At 41.9% G+C, this 15,792-nt stretch overlaps 1 protein-coding gene across 1 annotated transcript in view; it reads left to right on the top strand.

Annotated features, from left to right (window-relative positions):
• Positions 1-15,792, top strand: part of ETV6 (ets variant 6) — a 247,791-nt gene that overhangs the window by 185,750 nt on the left and 46,249 nt on the right. The window contains exon 3 of the mRNA XM_011953757.1: positions 6,408-6,572. Within this exon, the coding sequence (XP_011809147.1) occupies positions 6,408-6,572 (165 nt within the window). The remainder of the gene's footprint in view (positions 1-6,407; positions 6,573-15,792) is intronic.

Here is a 15,792-nt window from a genome sequence, read left to right on the forward strand (position 1 = left end):
CATTGAATTTCTGATGGTGCTTTCATGGAGGAGCTTGGAAAATGTCCAAAAACCAGAGTATTTAGATGGATTGATAATTGAACAACTCTTCCGAAAAGGAGTCAATAACTTGATCAGTATCCATCCAAAAGGAGGTGACTGGTGTGTCACCAGGGTACTCGTATCTCAGCCCTATATAATCTGTACTTTGTCAGTAACCTGTGGAGGTGACAGATGCTTACCAAAGCTGTAGATGATGTGAAATTACGGAGTATAGATGCTAGAAATAGGTGGAAATCTGGAGAGACTGCAACAGGCTGAGATGATGGTTAAAAATAATAAGATAAAATGCAGTATCAATTAATATACATTCTTACAGTTGGGTTCCAAGTGCTAGCTATACATATGCAGGTAGAGTGAGATTATAAAGGTGATTATAATAATAACAGTACAAAAGCAATAGCTAATGTTGATTAAGTGATTGCTCTGTGCCAAATATTGGCCTATGTGTTTCATATCATCATTTGTATAATTTTACTCTGTACTAGTTTTATGTCATCTGAAAATTGTATAAGTACATTATCTATGATTCAATGATATTTAATTCACAGGTTGAAAGTTGTCCTCATTTTTCAGTTGACGCCAGAAAGACACAGAGAGGTTAAGTAACTTGTACAAGGTCACACAGCTGGGAAATAAAGGTTCCATGCTTTTGCTCAGTGCCTGCATGCTTAACTACTGTGAAACTTTTTCTTTTTAAAATTTAGTCATAAGTTTAATTTGATGTCCTGCCAAACGACCAAATAAGCTTAGAGAGTTAGGTAGTTTTTAACGTGGGCTTGGAGCCAGATCACCTGGATTCAAATGTCAGCTCTTCCATTTCCTGGCTTGGTGACTTTGGCCAAGTCATTTAACTTCCCTGTGTTCTAATTTTGTCCTCCATAAATGGAGATCGTTCCTGTCTTACAGGATTGTTGCAGGGATTAAATGAGTTACATATGCAAAGCATTTAGAATGACTCCTGGCACATAGCAAGCGCTTGCTTACAAGTAAGTGCTTTACTGTTATTAGGCTACACAAAAAGCACTATGGTGGGGTGTTAAGAGTTGAGACTGTAGAGCTAGACCACCTGGATCTCTGTCACGGCACCACCACTTCCATCTCTGTGTGCTACAGTTTTCTCATCTGTAAAAAAAGAATAATAATCATTGCAGTGATAAGATTCAGTGTAAATGTTCAATAATTGCTAGCTGTTATTATCAATAGAAGTATATTGTCCAGAGAAAGAAAAATGCTAGTCCTGTTCCTACTGCTGCATTTGGGAATTGAAGCCACATAAGATCTCTGGAGGAGAAGGCAGGCAGGTTGGTGAGGGTCTACAAACTGCAGTGGAGGAGTTAGCTTTGGACCAATTAAGGAAGTTTCATCTGGAGGCACAGTGACTAAGCAAGGACATGGTAACGTCCTCACTGTGTTGAGGGTTACAAAATTGGTGTGTGTCATTGAATCAAGTTATGAGACAACATGGGATGTTGGGAAAAGTCAGGGGATCAGGGGCAGGTTGATCCTGAGTCAGTCTCTTAACTTCCAGGCTGGAGCTTCCATCTTTCACATTTTATGATTCTGTCTCCAGCACGTAGAACCTAGAGCGAATTCCTATTTATACAGAAAGTTTGGATAAAGAGTGGTTTTGCTGAATGGCTACTGTAGCAGAAAAGCTTGAACTGAGTGTTGCTCAAATCAATAAAATCACCTTATGACTAAGCCCTGTGTTTTCTGTCTTTTAAACTGAAATCAGAATGCAACAGACTTCACTGGGCTTTTGTGAGAATTACATGAAGTAATCTGAATGAAAGTACCTTATCAACTCTGAAGTACTACCCCAATGCAGGCAGTTATTTTGATTATTGCCATAGCTGGATTATAACTTTTCTAAGAATTAGAATATAATGAAACACTCTTAAGCATTAATCTGTCTTCTGTGATTCAGAAGATCCTTCAGGAAGTTACAAAATCTCAGGGTCATGGCCGTGGGCATGGAGTAATTCTGTAGAAAAAGATCTCGGCTGTATTTGTATTCTTTGGCTTTTTGGATTCAAATTAAATAGGAGCATATTGACTACATTAAACCCTGAAGGGAACAGAGATCACATACTCTAAGCCCTTCATTTTACAGATGAAGTCACTGAGCCACAGAGAAGCTGAGCGTCCTGCCCAGAATCAAATGTTAATTCACGGAGGATCTGGGGATAAAATCCAGGCTCCTGTCTCCCAATATGTTTTTCATCATTAATTTAAGAATATCTCAGAAAGTCTGAAATCAGGTGAAAATGTACTAATGAATGTGGCTGCCCCTTAAAGCATGGAATTGAAGAAATATTAGAAAGAAATTTAAGGGCCTGGGTGTGTCACCGAAGGATATGACACCATATACTTGACCTACTCGGGAGTGGGGAGAAGTACAGTAGAATTTTTAGTAACTTTCTTAATCACAGCAGTTCATTTTCTCTGTACAACTTTCTTTTCAAATATTCTCTGAAACTAATTGGCATTAACAATGCTGATCTTAGTAAATAACCCTCCAGAGGCGTGATGTGTACACAGGGAATAGTATAACATGGGTGCAGAATAATAGTCTCCCTCTCTCCTTTTTGTCCTTTTAATCATCATTTACATCTATATTCTTCGACTTTGTTGAATTAAAGTTGCAAGAGATGGCCGTAAATAAAGCAAGTTATGTATATGCCTCCCTCGTTCTGCCCATGCAGCTTCTGTTTGCAGCTGTGAGCCATGTAAGACTCTCCTCAAGACCAAGCACCCATGAGTGCTTGGGAGCAAGTAGCCTGTGAAGGGAGGACTTTATTCCTGGATGCATTAAAAGCAGAGTCCCACCTACACCTCCCTCCTCTTCCCATTTATAAATCTACTTCTCCAGGGATCTACAGATTTTTGGGCTATATTTTTAGTCTGTTGATAATTTGAGAAAGTCTCCAGGGATCTAAGACTTGGATGGGTAGGAGTCAATTCACTCAGTCTTTTTTGAATCCCTAATTGATGTTCAAAACCAGTCTCAATTCTGCATCTGGATGGGACATGCATGTTGAAGTACAGTGTGATGGATAAGAGCACAGATTCTGGAACCAGATTGCCTGGGTTCAAATCTCCGCTTCTCTCATTACTAGGGTTATGTGACCTTGGACAGGTCCCTTAAATGCATCGGGCCTCAGTTTCCTAATCTGAATCCGTATCATAGGGTCGTGTGAGCATGCAGTTGAATGAGCTAATATCTATTCATATAAAGTGCTTAGAGCAGTACTAGGTGCATAGTAGTGTTTAGTAAATGACTATTAAGTAAATTAAATCAGCCTGATTAGAATTGCCTCCAGGTGCAAGGCTCTATTCCCTTTAGACACTGTAACACACAAGGTCTTAAGGGCTGTAGGGTTAAGGAAAAGGGGCTTCTCCGCCTCCCCTGGCTCAATTCTACACCACAACCTTTTTATTCTATTGAATTAAAAAGCAAGTAACAGTGGGTCTTGACTTTGAACGCCAAAGTTTATCGAGCCTCTTTCCAGCTCGACGAACGTGTCCACCTACTCGAAAGGAAGAACAGTGACGCCGACGCTGATAAATGTATTGAATGGCCTGGAGCAGGTAGCTTGCTCTGTCAGGATCACTTTTGTGTGACTGCTGGGATCGCCGCAGTCTCCCCTGTAACTTGCTAGGTCCCTCTTGTACACAAGCCCAGGGCATTCGCGTCGGTTCCTGGTGAGGGGGTTTCCACACGGTGGCCCTGGTTGCTTCAGGGGCTGGGCTGTGGGAGAGATTAATGGGAAGTGAAAAGAGAAACTGTTGTGCTTAACCGGCAGAGCTGTTTGGAGTGTGACTCTTCTTGTATTTAGGGAAAAGATTACTCATGAGTATTTTCTTCCATAGAATATAAAGAACCTCAAATTACTACTTGCATCCCCCACCCCCTTCTCACCCGCCTCCCTCCATTGCAGCGTGTCCTCTGCAGAAACTTCAGCATTTTACTCTCATTTCCCCTCCCAAGCGGGATTCAGTTCTGTATTTGCTTTGGGGCCCTTGTTTCCAATAAGCCACCCTGTACTTTTTCCTGTTTCTGCCTGAGCATCTTCTGCTCTCTGGACCTCTCACCTCCAGGCACCTTCCTAGGCCCGAGGGACCAGACCCTGACATTTGTCCCCAAATGGGAACTCCCTGTGTGAGGGAGAGGAAGGTCCATAATAACAAATTGCGGTGCCATTCTTGTTCAAAGGTGACACCATTGACAGTAAGGAGTTAGGTTTAAGGTTTTTACCAGTTTGAAAATGGAGATTTTGCTGAGTAACCCTCACTGCCACTCCTACCTCCCTGTGATTCCAGATACGTGTTTTCAAGGTCATTGGAGAGAGTTGGTACTTCCCATATCCATGGACTGTTTTTAATAGGCATCACTTTCTGGCCAGTCAGGAGTCAAAAACAAAAACCTTTAGTGACTGTATTTTATTCTAAAGATCATAAAGCAGTAACGCACCATAAATTATTTGAAATTCTCATTTGTTTCCATGTGAAAAAAAAATTATCCTAAAAACACCAAGAAAAAAAATACTCTTAAATGCTCATCTCTAATGTTCCAGTGCCCAGTAGTTCTTTTTTTGGTGCACTACAAAAAACGGGTTTTGGTTTTGGGGGCTTCCACAGGTGTAGAGTAAGCCAACTACCATTCCTCAAAACTACACTTTGCAAAGGAGCCACTTGGAATGCCCAGTGGCCCTGGATATTCTCCAGGGCATTTGAGCCATTTGTTCCCCACTTCAGCAGGTAGGAAGAGCACCCCATGTAGCAAAACAGATGGTTCTTTGGCATGCCTGCTTTAGGATGAAAGGTGATTTTTTCCAGGATCAAACTAAGGGACACTTTTATAACACACTTGTGACGTCTTCTTAGCAAGTTTAAGTAACTTATATTGAAAGACGGAAGCTCCTCTTAGCAATACTTGATGCCATTGCTCTATTTGAACTATTTGAACTATTGATTCACACCATGTGATTTTAGAGAATGAAGATCCATTGAACATCTAGCTTCTTCTGACAAGCAGTTCTTAAATTTGGTCTCATGTCTCCTTTTGATTCTTAAAAAGTAATGGAGACTCCAAAGAGCTTTTGCTTATGTGGGTTATAGCTATCTGTAGTTACCATATTATTATATAAATTAAAACTGGGTATTTACAAAATATTTATGAATGTAGCAAGTAAAATAGTAAGCCAACTCTATATTAATGCAAACATATTTTAAAATACATTTTTCCAGACCAAAAATAATTTGTGAGAAGAGTAGCATTGTTACACATTTTTGAAAGACTCTTGAAAGTCTGGCTTAATGGAAGATGGCTGGACTGTCATCTCTGTTTCTGCATTCAATCTTTGCAAGATCACAATGTCATATGCCTTCTAAAACATTCCACCTAAGAATGAGAGCGAAAAAGGCAAATAGTTAATATTGTTATGATAAGATGTTTTACTTCATAGGCACCCCACAAAGGTCTCGAGAACCCTGATGGGTCCCGAGATCATATTTTGAGAACCACTGTTCTAACTTATCAAAGATTTCCCACAGCAGGAAAATAAAATAAAACTATAGACTCACAAGCTCCCAGAGAGCCAACCTGAGCCAACCCCTCAGCCTCTGCTCTGTACCCCCCTCCTGCCCACTTGGGTCCTACTCAGAGTTCAAGTACCACCCCACCAGGAAGCTCTCAGGTCAGTGAGTAGAATAAAAAGGCAGAAGACCTTGTATCCTTACTTTGCCCTGTTATTCATAGAGGCCAGCCTGATGGTTTCCCAGAGGCTGAGTGAATTGCTCTTCCTGGAAGAAGTGTCAGGGAACATTTCATTAGTTGGCAGCTTTGGAAGGTCAAGCCCAGCTCTGGAACATTCTTTCTTCAGAAGGATGCTGGGCTGCAATCAGATCAGCTCTGAATCTGAGGACCCTCCAACCACACTGACACGTGTCATAGTTCTGAGCCCCCATGGGTGCCTTGGGCACCCTGGAACAGCCCCTGGAACTGGGCAAGGAAGGGCAGGTCTCTAAGACCTACCATCCCTTAAACACATAAAAAAGGATCTTTTTCTCATTTTGCCTCTAAATAAAAGCAAAAATGTTAATCTGACAGCACACCTCAGAGTAGGATTTGGTGTACAAACTACTCCCTGGACCCCTCTTAGAGGCTGATTCTGGGTTTGGAGAAGCCCCCGGTGGGGCGGCTCAAACAGGGGCTGGAGAGGGGACTCAGAGTTGGACATAAGGGCTCTTGAGATGTGGAGACTCAATTTTGTTAACTGTTCAGAGATCTTCTCCCTTTATTCCAGCTGTCTAACTGACAAGACCTTTCTCTCTTTCTTTCTGCCTCACGCTCTCTCCAACAGGCTTGCAGCCAATTTACTGGAGCAGGGATGACGTAGCCCAGTGGCTCAAGTGGGCTGAAAATGAGTTTTCTTTAAGGCCAATTGACAGCAACACGTTTGAAATGAATGGCAAAGCTCTCCTGCTGCTGACCAAAGAGGACTTTCGCTATCGATCTCCTCATTCAGGTGAGAGTCTGGACTCTTGGCATATGCTCAACTTGGAAAGTCTGTTAGTTAGTGGTTGGTCTTTACCACCCCTCACCCTGCCCAAGAAATCCCAATAGTGAGTCATCACAAGGAAGGGATGACGATGGAAGGAAGTTGAAGGAAGATTATGCTGGCATGAGCCAGTTTGAGGAAAGAAGAGGAAGCGTTTACAGACCAAGGGGGAGAATTTTAAGCTTAGGAGAGGAACTCAGTTTAGTCCCACGGGCACTGAAACTTAAGGGCTCTAACTGTGCCACTAAGAAGAAAAAGAAGGCTGGCCATGGTGACTTACTCCTGTAGTGCCAGCACTTTGGGACGGCGAGGAAGGTGAATTGCTTGAGTCCAGGAGTTTGAGACCAGCCTGGGCAATGTAGCAAAACCTCATCTCTACAGAAACTTTAAAAATTAGCTGAGTGTGGTGGCGCACACCTGTAATCGCAGCTACTCAGGAGGCTGAGGTGGGAGGATTGCCTGAACCAAAGAGGTGGAGGCTGTGGTGAGCTGAGATCGCACCACTGCACTCCAGTCCAGGTGAGAGAGCGAGAACCTGTCTCAGAAAAAGAAAAAGATGCCATTCTGGCCCTTCGACTCTTTAAAAGTGATACCTGAGAGTGAGTGCAGGCTGTGAACTGCTCAGCCGAAAACAAAGAGAGGAAGGAGAAGGACATAGAAGGGCTAGAAAAGAAAGTAGAAATGGGGGAACTGCCGATAAAGACTGGGAAATGGGAGATCCTAGTAGCCAAGGCCAGTTTAGAAAGGCTTCAAGTGGTTTCCCTTAGAAGCAGGACTCGTTTGAGGTAATGCATCTTGTAGCCTGTAGAAATCCTAAAAAGTACAAGCGGAGGTCTCCTCTGGTTCATCTGACTCAGAAAGCTTGTCTAATTAAGGGCTCCTGAGACCACGTTTAGACGATTTCAATTCAGTAACAAACATCTCTACCTGCAAAGTGTATTACTCATGTGGATAAGGCTTCAAAGATTTGTCTCAGTTTCATTTCCTAAACCCTGTGGATATTTAGAAGGTATCTGTCTGGAAACTACATATGTCAAAGGGGAACTGTGATCTCGTTTATGCCTCTTGCGGGATTAGTTACTGAAGTACTCAAGGCCCTCCTTTTACTGAATCCCATTGCAGACCTCGACTCTGATGGAACTTGACAAAGGGTGAGGATCCTGCAGAAGGTCTTGGCGTAGTCCCTAACTATGTTCAACCTTTATTTACTCCTGGAGACCTGCCAGAAGTTAATAAACTAACCGTCATGAGGAAACATCCCTCATTATAGGAGATGAGATAAAGCCCCAGCACCCATATCTCCCCTATTCTTCCCAATTGCCACAGACCGTTTATATGAAGAAATGCTAAAGGAGAAGTTCCCCAAAAGTAAGAGATGTTATTGAAACTTGAAAATTTGTATCTCCAAAAACAAGTAATTTGGAAGGGGCACAAATATACCTGAAATATTTTGTCTCAGATCATCAATTCTTTATGTAATCTCACAGTAAGAAAACTATAAAACAACCATATAAATAAATAAAGCTATCCTAAATAGTTCTTTTGAACTTATTACAAAATAATTCCCTTTTCTATTCCAGTGGAAACTCAGAGATATACTCAAAGAGGCAATGTTATATATCTGGAGGAAAAATCCCTACCAGTGTTCCAATGAAACCATTCATGTAAAGCAAACAAAGGAAATACAGTGGTGGGTTTTGACTTGATTTGACTTGGACCTTGGGCAAGTTTTCCTCCCAAGTCTTCATAAATTTCCCCTTCATCCTATCTCAGGTGCTCTTTTTTATAGCTGGTTTATTTTCCTCCACAGTGACCTCTCAGTGTTATTTGTGAAACTGGGTTCTCTCTGCTCAAAGCTATGAACAAAGATATGTGAAAATCTGTCCGCAGTTCTTTGCCACTTTGTCCAAAGTCTTTGTTGGGTGGGCCATGTGAAAGATGGTGCTGCTGTCGAGGAAGTTACTGTCCAGTTAGAGGCAGGATTGCATTGATATAAAGGCCAAAGAAGGATGGAGGAGGGCGAGAGCAGAGTAGGATGGATCTCAGGAGAGAAGGAATGGAGTTGGTTTGAACCGTGAAGAATGGGTGGGATTGAGTAGGCAGAGGGTAATTGGAACAGCATCACCAAGTATATTTGGGTGATGGTGAGAATGCCTACCTGATGAGTAGAAGAGGCAGAAAAGGCAGGAAGGCCTGATAAGCCTGATACATTAGAATGGATGTTGAAATGCTCTAGATCACAGTTAGGAGGTAGCAATAGACATTCATTCCATGAGTATTCACCAAGCAACTCTATGCCGAAGGTACACAGGTACAGGCTAAGGGAGTTCAGAGATTACAGGGGCCGTTTCTAGCTGGATTATCAAACAGACCTCATAGACATAGTAATGGAGCCTGACTTTGAAAACTTGGAGAGGTAAACAAGAAGGAGATGAAGAAGTGTGTTAAGAAGGAGATGTAGGCCAGCATACATGGAAGAGGAATTCAGAGAGAAGGCTGCACATGCTAGACACTCCATTTGAAACATGGTCAAACATCACTCACCATACCTCTCCGGATTGTCTGATTTCCTCCTCACATTTCAAACTGGTGGACTGTCTCCTGGAAGTCGTCTCTTGATTCTCATCCCTATTTCCCTAATTCCACTCCACCTTCCTTTCTCCCATCTTGTTCTACCTCCGTCTGGGCTAGGTGCTGTTTCTCTTTTATCTTAGAGCATTCTCTACCTCTGTCATGGCCCTTGACACATACACACACATGCACATACAGTGTTATATACATTGTTTGATGATTGTTTGCTACTCTGGATCCCTCCCCTAGAGTGGAAAGTTCAATGTGGGCAGCGATTGTGTTCTGTTAAGCCGCCAAGTCTCCAGTACCTAACACCAGGGCATGGCATCCAGGTGGCACTCAACAAATGCAGGTTGAATGATGACCCAGTTTGACAGTACCCAGGTTAAGAAGTTTGGATTTTATTTTACAGGTAATTGGAAACCACTGGAAAGTTTTGATCAGGAAAAGTATGATTGGAGCTCTCTTTTTGCAACAGACATTTGCCATCAGTGCATAGGGTAGATTCACTGGCTTACTTAAAGCAGGAAAGCTAGTTAGAGTCCTTGCTGTGATCCTAATGGGAGGCAACGAAGCCCAGACTGGATCAGTGAGATCAAAATAATACTCAGGCCCAAAGTGGCTAGCTAAGATGGGGAGCTGACCTGGAAGTAGTGCTAAGAGTTCATTTTTGAGCACGCAATGCCAGGACATTCAAGAAGACTTGTCCTGTTCTCCAGTTGGAAATCTAAAACAAGAGGCAGGCCAGAGCTGGGAATAATAGATGTGAACATCATACATCATCTCCATTATGTAGAATTTTGTGAGCTGGGGATAAAGATAAATTTATACTGAAGGTAATTTAATTAAGGCACCCACTAGAAAGCCATGGACAGAATTTCAAGGTGATGCCTGCCAGCAGGGCCTACAGGAAAACTTATCACAGAACACAGGAGTATTGTGAATGGGTTTATAAGACAGAACTAAGAAGGAGTTGAGAAGACCCATCTCATGAAGGGATCACCCAGGAAGAGGAGGAAGGCCACAGGCATTCTCCTTAGGCAGGGGCAAGATCTGGATTGAAAATCCTTTTTGTTTTCCAGATGTAACATTTGTCACTGTTTCTTCTGACGTGGGCTTTCAGCTTTAGCAGTTTGGTGTAGTGGAAGTCCTCAGGCCTGGGTTCTACACCTGGCCCTTCACAAATCACATCACTTCACTTGGCCTTATTTTCCTCATCCACAAAATGTGGTTCTCACCACATGGATCCTAAGCTCCCTTCCATCCTTAACAGTTCAGCCCAACTTCAACACTGAAACAGTGTTAAGTTTCTAGCAAACAGTGTAGCTATCTATGCTGTCTATATATGGAAACAACATTCCTTAACACAACTCCTCTCCAATGTAGAGAGGAGAGCACTGGACTCAATGAGTTATAATTACCTGAAATACGATTATACCTTAAGTCAAGTACAGTAGACTCCCTGAATGCCATATTCTTTGACCAGCTTAACAAATTACATTTATCACATCCACTTCTAGGACAAGAATCCTCCATTTTCAACCCCTAGGATAAAGCAGGGAACATTTGCCATGTGCTTTAAATAATTATATGGTCTCTAACCGGAAGATTTCAAGGTTGAAGACAAATGGGATATTTCCTTTGGAATAGTCTCCCAGTTGGAGGATGTAACAGATGACAAATTTATAACATTTGTAAAGTTGAAGAATAAATGGAAGGGATCCCACTTTTATAAAACTTCACCTGAACAGAATAATTTTACATAGACCTTGGGCTACTAGATAGTTATCACATTAACTTGTTCTTGTTCTGAAGGAATTTAAATTCAGAGAGGTATTTGATTACTTGACTACTTTGAGACTCTGAGAAGACACATTGACAGGAGGGAACGTCTAGACAGGTTGGCATTTGTATTAACCCTTACTTAGGGTTATCCATTGCATGACATTCAGGTGGAATGGATTTAGGTACCCGTTATTTTCTATGAACAAGGAAACCCACAAGTTATTATCAATTTAATTCATGTTACGCTCACTTGCTATCAATGCTAAAAAAGGGAAAGAAACATATGTTCAGAGTTCCTTCAATTCAGCAAAAATGTATTGGGGATTTGCTAAATATATTGAGGATTTTAGTAGACTAAAATCTGCAGTCTTTTCATATACTAGAGTGTGATTTTGCAAATTGTTTCTTCCCTTTCCAACCCACCAGAACCTTTGTCTTTGGAAATATGCTTTGCTTATATTTTTCAAATATAGTAAAATTTTCTTTCAAAGTTAAACCAAAAATACTGGTCTTTACATCATATTTCTTGAATCAGTTGGCCTATTAATTTCTATTAAGCAATGGTAGGTTTGCCAGATTGAAGGACTATCAACTGGCTGTTTTAGAATTAAGTCAGAGAATCCAAGGATATAGGTCACAGAAGGGAATTGTAGCCCTGAAACGTGGGAGTTGTAGCAGGCATGACCCTTGTCTGAAGACACCAGAGTTGGCTCTTTCTTTACTGTGTCTTTCAGCAAGCAAAAACAAATGTGTATCACACCTCAGAGAAATGCTTAGATAGGTCACTTATGGGAAAGTCATTTTCTTTCTTTCTTTTTTTTTTTTAAGACAGAGTCTTGCTCTGTCGCCAGGCTGGAGTGCAGTGCTGCGATCCCGGCTCACTACAACTTCCGCCTCCTGGGTTCAAGTGATTGTGATTCTCCTGCCTCAGTCTCCTGAGTAGCTGGGACTACAGGTTTGCACCACCACACCTAGCTAATTTTTGTATTTTTAGTAGAGATGAGGTTTCACTATGTTGGCCAGGATGATCTTGATCTCTTGACCTCATGATTTACCCGCCTCGGCCTCCCAAAGTGCTAGGATTATAGGCGTGAGCCACTGCACCCAGCCGTCATTTTGTTTCTTAGGCTCTTCACTTGTCCCCTTTGTGAAATGGAGGCAGTCTCCCACCCTGCTGTCATGTACTTGAAAAATGCAAGTTTTAGCAATGTTAGGGTTCTTCTTTAAACTTACTAAACTTGAGAAGTTAAAAGTTGGAGAGACCTAGGTAGCCCTGCAGATGACGCTAAACATTGGTCATACAGGTTGATGTGATGGTAACGTAGGGAAAACCAACTGCACAGTGCTTCCTTTAAACACATACTTATTTCATGAAGTTCTGTTTTCTCGAGAGCTTATTTTGTTTATCTTACCTTATATTCTATATCCAGCTGTAATTGTCTTACTATATCTGTTTTCTAACAGATTTATTATTGTCTTAAATATAATATTTAAATTTTCCCACAACCTGTTCCCTTTTTCTCAGGGTCTCTGTGTATAAGACATAAATATTAAACCAAATTTCAAATGTTTGTTGCTAAGTAAAAGACTAATTTATTTTTGTGGTCACAGAAGGCACTCCATATTAAATTAAAAGGTTCATTCAACCGGCCTGCAAAAATGCATTGAATGGAATGCTTAGAAACTGGGACCAGGCCAGGCGCAGCGGCTCACGCCTGTACTTCTAGCACTTCAGGAGGCCGAGGCAGGTGGATGACGAGGTCTGGAGTTCGAGACCATCCTGGCTAATATGGTGAAACCCCATCTCTACCAAAAATACAAAAATTTAGCCAGGCATGGTAGCACACACCTGTAGTCCCAGCTACTTGGGAGGCTGAGGCAGGAGGATTCCTTGAACCCAGGAGATGGAGGTTGCAGTGAGCCGAGATCACGCAATTGCACTCCAGCCTGGGCAACAGAGTGAGACTCTGTCTCAAAAAAAAGAAAAAAGAAAAAAGAAACTATAACCAAGCAGAGTTAGAAAACCAAGCAGTCCCATTACAGGAATGGGCATTATGCACTAGTGTTTTCACTGTTGAATTTATTATATAAGTTAAGGGACCGAAGCCTAGGGCTTCATCCTGAACCCATCAAAAGTAGAAAGGGTCCAACAGAGAGAACATTCTGACACATCTAAAAATTACCTCTCCCACACCAGGCATACTCTCACTTTAAAAAAAAAAAAAAAAAAAAAAATGGCCAGAAGGAAACTGAAGCCTCTGAATAAAAATCAAAGAGAAGAGAGAGCTGTTTGCAAATTTAAGAATGTGTTACTTAGATAATCTACGTGTAAGATTATGTACATAGCAAATCATCACCTGAAAAATGCAGATTTTAATAATATTAGGGTTCTACTTTAAATCTACTCAACTTGAGAAGTTAAAAGTTGCAAAACCCCCCTGGGAGAGGCTCTAGGTAGCATTGCAGATGATAAGAAGCATTGATTCCAGCCTTCTGAGAACAAGTAGTATATAATAAGAACTTTTAAACTAATGATACCCTTTCACTGATAATTCTATTCCTAAACAAATAGCCGAAGAAAACCATCCAATAGTGGGCAAAACAGGATGCCCTTAACAATTCTATTTATAGTAGTTAAAAACTGGAAATTCCCCAACCACCCCCAGTGTGGGACTAGCTAAACACATTTGGGGAAGGTAAATATCATAGGATACACGGTAGCCTCACAGCCATTCATTCACTCACTCATTTATTATTTCTTCAGTAGATTATGCAGGGCTCTGCAGGTCATATTCAGGATTTTACATGTTTGTTTGAAGACAAGTAGAAGCCATTTGTTTTAAGCAGAGGGTCGGCGTGGCAAGGTACGGAGGTGAAAAGTGGAGGCGGGGCCTCTTAGGCTGCAGTCTAGGAGCAATGGTTGTGATATTAACTAAAGTGAGGCTCACTGAGGGAGGAGGTGGTTCAAGAAACAGATAAAAGGCAGAGTCTGCAGGTCTTGGTGACCAATTTGATGTGAGATGAAAAGAAGAGAGGACTTAACGATTACTTCCAGGTTTTTGGTCTGATCATCTGAGCATTTACTGACCTAAGAAACACCATCTTATTTGTAAAGATATTTGTGTTAGACACATCAAATGTATGGTGCCTATATGACCTCCAGGAGGAATTACTTAGGAGATCATGGAATGTGGTTCTGGAGTTCAGAAGAAGTGCCTGGCTAGAGTAGATTTAACTTAGACGAGCCGATTGAAGTCGTGGGAGTAGATGAGGTTGCCCAAGAAGAAGGGCTGGTGAGAGACCTGGGGAACCTTACTGTTGAAGGGCTGGAGAAGGAGGAAGAGCAGAGAAGTAGGCAGAAAACCAGGACAGGTGGAAATCTCTGAAGCCATGGAGTGTTCTAAGAGAAGGGAAGTAGAGATGTCTGGTAAGGATGTTGCTGAGAAGTCAGGCAGTTCCCCAAGTACCAACCATTGCCCTTTGGATCTGACAACAGGGAGGTGACCTGAGCAAAAGCAGATTGGAGAAGGGTGGGAGTGGGAACCAGAATGGAAGGTGAGGAAGTGGTGAGAATGGTGTTGGACAGCTCCCCTGGGAAGCTTGGCTGTAAAGGGAGGAGAGAAACAGGAGCAGGACGTAACAGGGAGGATGGGGACAAGGGGCGTGTGCATGTGGACAGGAAAAAAACTTGAAACTGCTTAAAAGCTAAAGGGAAGAAACCCAACAAAAGAAGTTGGCAATACGACCACAAATGGGGACTGTAAGAGCTAACTGTAAACTGGAAATGTCTGTATGAAATGATGTCAACTGGGGGAAAAAAATTCCATCCATATGAATGCGACTTTGTAAAACTTATGCATGTGCTTTAAATACAAAAGTACTGAAACAAAGAAAACATTTTTTTGCCAGATTTTGTGAGACACGTCTGTTCACACTTATGACAATTGCAAGAGACACCAGCCATTGAGTGTTTATGATGGCAGACGTGGGGCTGGTGCTCTGCACATATCATCTCATTTAATCCTTACAACAACCCTGCCAAGTCTGTGGCACAGTTCTCATTTTACACACAAGAATACTGAACTAAGCCCTGAACTGTGGCTTGGAGAAGAAAATAGCTTCCCTAAGGGCATACAGTTGACAAACAGAGGAACAAGATTCAAACTTGGGACTGCCTTGCTCCAGAGCCCAAATTCTTTCCTCTAAAATTAAGTAACTTAAATAAATTTAACCCCCCTCAACAGCATCTTGCATGTTCTTTGTCCTTAGACATTAGTAAGATTGATCAGCCAAGTCACAGCAATATTGTTCACTCGCTCTGTCCTGTCCATTTGAAACACATTGCAATACAATAATGGAATTTAGGATGCTCAGAGAATATGCCTGGCTTGTCACATAAAGATCACCAGTGCAAAACTGTGTTTTGTTTCTGTGTGTGTGCGTGTGTGTGTTCGTGCGCATGCACCCAGGAGTATATCTAGATTTTATGGGCCCGAGGCTTACAATTCAGGCAATATGAATATTTCTAGAACTCTTCCCAGGGACCTGTGCAAGTGAAGGGCCCCAAAGCTCACTAGCTTCATGGCACATCTACCTCTGCACATGCTTGTGTTTACATGAACTGTGTATGTATGCGTGAAGACAGATGGAGGAACCAATGAAAACTATGGTTCTTTGACCAGTACGGCTCAGTTCCATTGAATAGTACAATAGAAGCACTAGTTAGAACCAGTCACTGTGTTTCTTTTCTGGGAAGGGAGGGGAGATTTATTAAAAATCAAATGGGCGGCCGGGCGCAGTGGCTCACGCCTGTAATCCCAGCACTTTGGGA

This window comes from Colobus angolensis, unplaced genomic scaffold (assembly GCF_000951035.1).
Source record: "Colobus angolensis palliatus isolate OR3802 unplaced genomic scaffold, Cang.pa_1.0 Scaffold11, whole genome shotgun sequence".
Taxonomy (NCBI): domain Eukaryota; kingdom Metazoa; phylum Chordata; class Mammalia; order Primates; family Cercopithecidae; genus Colobus; species Colobus angolensis.